The sequence below is a fragment of the Charadrius vociferus genome, unplaced genomic scaffold (assembly GCF_000708025.1).
Source record: "Charadrius vociferus isolate BGI_N301 unplaced genomic scaffold, ASM70802v2 scaffold172, whole genome shotgun sequence".
Classification (NCBI taxonomy): Eukaryota; Metazoa; Chordata; class Aves; order Charadriiformes; family Charadriidae; genus Charadrius; species Charadrius vociferus.
In genome coordinates this window covers 121,843-124,918 of record NW_009647217.1, presented here as the reverse complement: position 1 = coordinate 124,918, position 3,076 = coordinate 121,843, and the positions used below count along the sequence as shown (strand labels likewise).

General features: G+C 50.8%; 1 protein-coding gene across 1 annotated transcript in view; it reads right to left on the bottom strand.

Annotated features, from left to right (window-relative positions):
- Positions 1-85: 85 nt before the first annotated feature.
- Positions 86-3,076, bottom strand: part of ZPR1 (ZPR1 zinc finger) — a 12,641-nt gene continuing 9,650 nt past the window's right edge. The window contains 7 exon segments of the mRNA XM_009895931.1: positions 86-179; positions 545-626; positions 1,024-1,208; positions 1,539-1,677; positions 2,179-2,287; positions 2,660-2,778; positions 2,851-2,967. Coding sequence (XP_009894233.1) covers positions 86-179; positions 545-626; positions 1,024-1,208; positions 1,539-1,677; positions 2,179-2,287; positions 2,660-2,778; positions 2,851-2,967 — 845 coding nt within the window.

Sequence of the window (3,076 nt, the reverse complement as noted above, 5' to 3'; positions counted from 1 at the left end):
GTTCCTCACAGCTCTGGCAGTGACGGCAGGTGAACCTCTGCAGCGCCGCTTCAGGAGCGCTGCTTCGCACGGTTCTTTGTCTTGTCTACATGTCCTCAACGCTCCACTTGTACGCAAGCTCCTGAACTGCCTTCTTGTTGGCTATCCTGGCAAAACGCTGCTGCTCAAATCCATTGGACCTACAAAGTAACACCGAGAAGACCATGGGCCACCGCACAGCAGCTTTTCTGAAGCAAGGAAACTTTTTAGAGACTTGACAAGCTTTCCACTACTTTTACTCTGGCAGTTTCCACCTCGATCTGCAGTTAGCAACAGTTAGCACCTCTGAAGCTGCCCACACCCTGGCTGACAGCACCAGCCTCGCTCCCTTCTGGCCCGGACAAGCACATATTCCTCACCCGAGTATAACTTAACACACTCAACCTATCGCTGACAAATCTCACTCATCGGGTAACTGGGAATCTTTACGCTGTGAACTCTTGGAAGCAAAAGCTCATTTATTTTTACGATTATTCTAACGCACCGTTGTATCGGGAACATATACCTGTCCACACCGTCCCAGCGATGCCCAGGCCATATATTAAATCTGTTGAGTGGAGGTGCTGGTCCATTGTACCTAGGTTTTTCTAGAAACAGAAAGAGCAATAGAGCCGTTTAGTACTTCAGCACAATCACGCGGTCACATCGTCACCAACCTCAGAGGTATACACCGGCATAACGCACAGGCTGCTTAACAGCCAACTACCGCTCACAGAGGAAACTTCCAAAGACACACTTAAACAAACGGGAATGGGTTGGTTTTTAAGTCACTGGATACTGCTCTCCAAGCTAACAAATAATAGTAACGGTTACTGGTAACAAGCCAATAATAGCAAATAGCGCTGCGCTACTCCACAAATTCCAGAGAAGCAGTCCTTTAGGACTAAGCTGCTCCGGCAGTCCTAGGCTAGCCAGTGAACAGCAGCCACATTTCTACGCTGCCAGGGCCTTAAACCATGTGCTGGCGTAACTCAACATCCAAACCTTTCTTTTCTTTGTTCTCTTTGGCCTTCCTTTTTTTGATGAAGTCAGCCATGGGGTCTCCTTCTCTCTCTTGTTCTCTCAGCATTCGGTCCAGATCCTGATCATCAATGTAACGGGCCAATGGCTTCTGCATCTCTTTTATTGCATCTTCCACGTTCTGCTGCTGTTGCCTCCCCTGCGCTAGCCTGAAAACAAACACACAAACTTCTACCCCCACGCCAAGCAAGCATTTACTGTGACTTGCTCATTTTGCAGGATCGGTAACAGTTCTGAACTTCCACCGTGTGCACAGCATTCCCAACGCACACCCAGCAACGCAGGGAACACTTGAGGGGCTCTCCAAGACCCGTGGAGCACATGCTCTCCTGCTCCCAGGCTCAAACTCAACAAAGTGAGACACCGCCAACACCACTGCCGAAGCAGTACCAAAACTGGGCTAAAAAGCAGGCAGTGGAGAGTCCTAAGCTGTAGTGCGAGGCCCAAAGCCCGTGCTAGGGACCTCTGGAGAACCTTACCCTTTTCCCCATTTGGCGTATTGCTCGTCTCTCTCGGACTGCGCTTCGGCTTTCTGCCTCTGTTCCAGCCGCTCCTGCGCGAGGTCCCTCTTGCGGCCTGACTTGTCGCGGAAGACGGTCTCAGAGTGTCGGGATTCCTCTGGAGGGGGCAGATGCCTCAAGTCACGTTTTGGAACATTTTGCCATCTCCAGACAATTCAGTGACTAACTATGCCTCACTTCACCATTCCTTCCTTTTACTTGTTCGAACCTCTGAAAGAGCTTATCATCCAACACCAGTCCGGCCCACAGCTCTTGCTTTTAGCTGCTGCCCCGCACAGCCACGCTCCTACCATGAGCCCTTTGAGTATCAGTCTGCTTCTTCAGACTTGCAGCCGGGGCAGATGGAGGAAAAAAAATAAAATCTCTCACTCTCCCCATGACTTCACTGGCATTGCTTTGAAACCACCGTTTATAAATCTTTTAGTTCCAAGGCTCAGTGACCCTACCCAAGGAATCCATCCGCATGCCTAGATGCTGCGCCGCAGGGATGCTCTCCATCGGCACCCTAACACCAGGGCCCGATGCAGCATCAAGAGCCAGCTGAAAGCAGAGGAAGAGAAAGCGAGCTGGTGCTCGTGCAGTGTTTTTACACCCCTACCTTCCAAGTGCTTGTTATTTCTCTCATGCCTCCTGAGCTCCTGCTGTTCCCTCCGCAGCACATCAGCTGACACCAAGCCAGCTTTGACCCCAGATGACATCACGTTTGCCTGCAAAGCAAGCAGAAATCACATTTACTGCTAGCCGCGAGCTGTCCAACGATCCAGAGGCGTGACGAGGGGACAGCCTGAAGCCAAGAGAGACGTGTCAGCACAGCCAGCCACGTTCCAAAGCCACTTTGCTGGGCATCCTCGGGAACAACTTCCCCACACCTCCAGAAACACAGTGCACTGAGGTAGAGCTCCTCTCGCACGCCCACCTCATGTCCTTCTTATCGCAAGCAGAGGGTCTGGCACAGCTGCACACACGAGGCATATGAAATTTCTACTCCACAATTTGTAAGTCATTGGACCTTTACAGTTTTCTACCTAGAGCAAGTAATTCACAGCTTAAACAGAAAGATGAAAAGATGAAACGTCTACCTTCTTGGGAGATCCCTTAGCGTCACGGTGGCGAGGAGGCGAGAGGTCAGGTGGACTCCTCAAACTACGTTGATCCTTTGCAGCCGGCAGAGTCCGACGTGGGGGAGATAAATCAGAGTCTGAAGATTTGCTCTGATTCTGTTTGAGAGGACCACGCTTAGGGGAATCGCTGTGTACACGGTCCAGCCTACGGTCTGCATCAGAGGCATTCCGGGTACCCCTCCGTGGAGATGGAGAGTCAGAGTCATGCCTCAGGCACCTCTGAGGTGAGGCCACCGGCCTAAGCGTTTTCCTGGCTGGAGAAGCACCTGCAGTAAAGACATATACTAACTAAAAATCACAGAATTAGACGGAATTAGTTCCACAAAAGGAATAAATATGGTGGTGCACAAAGGTAACTCCTAGAAAAACCAAGAC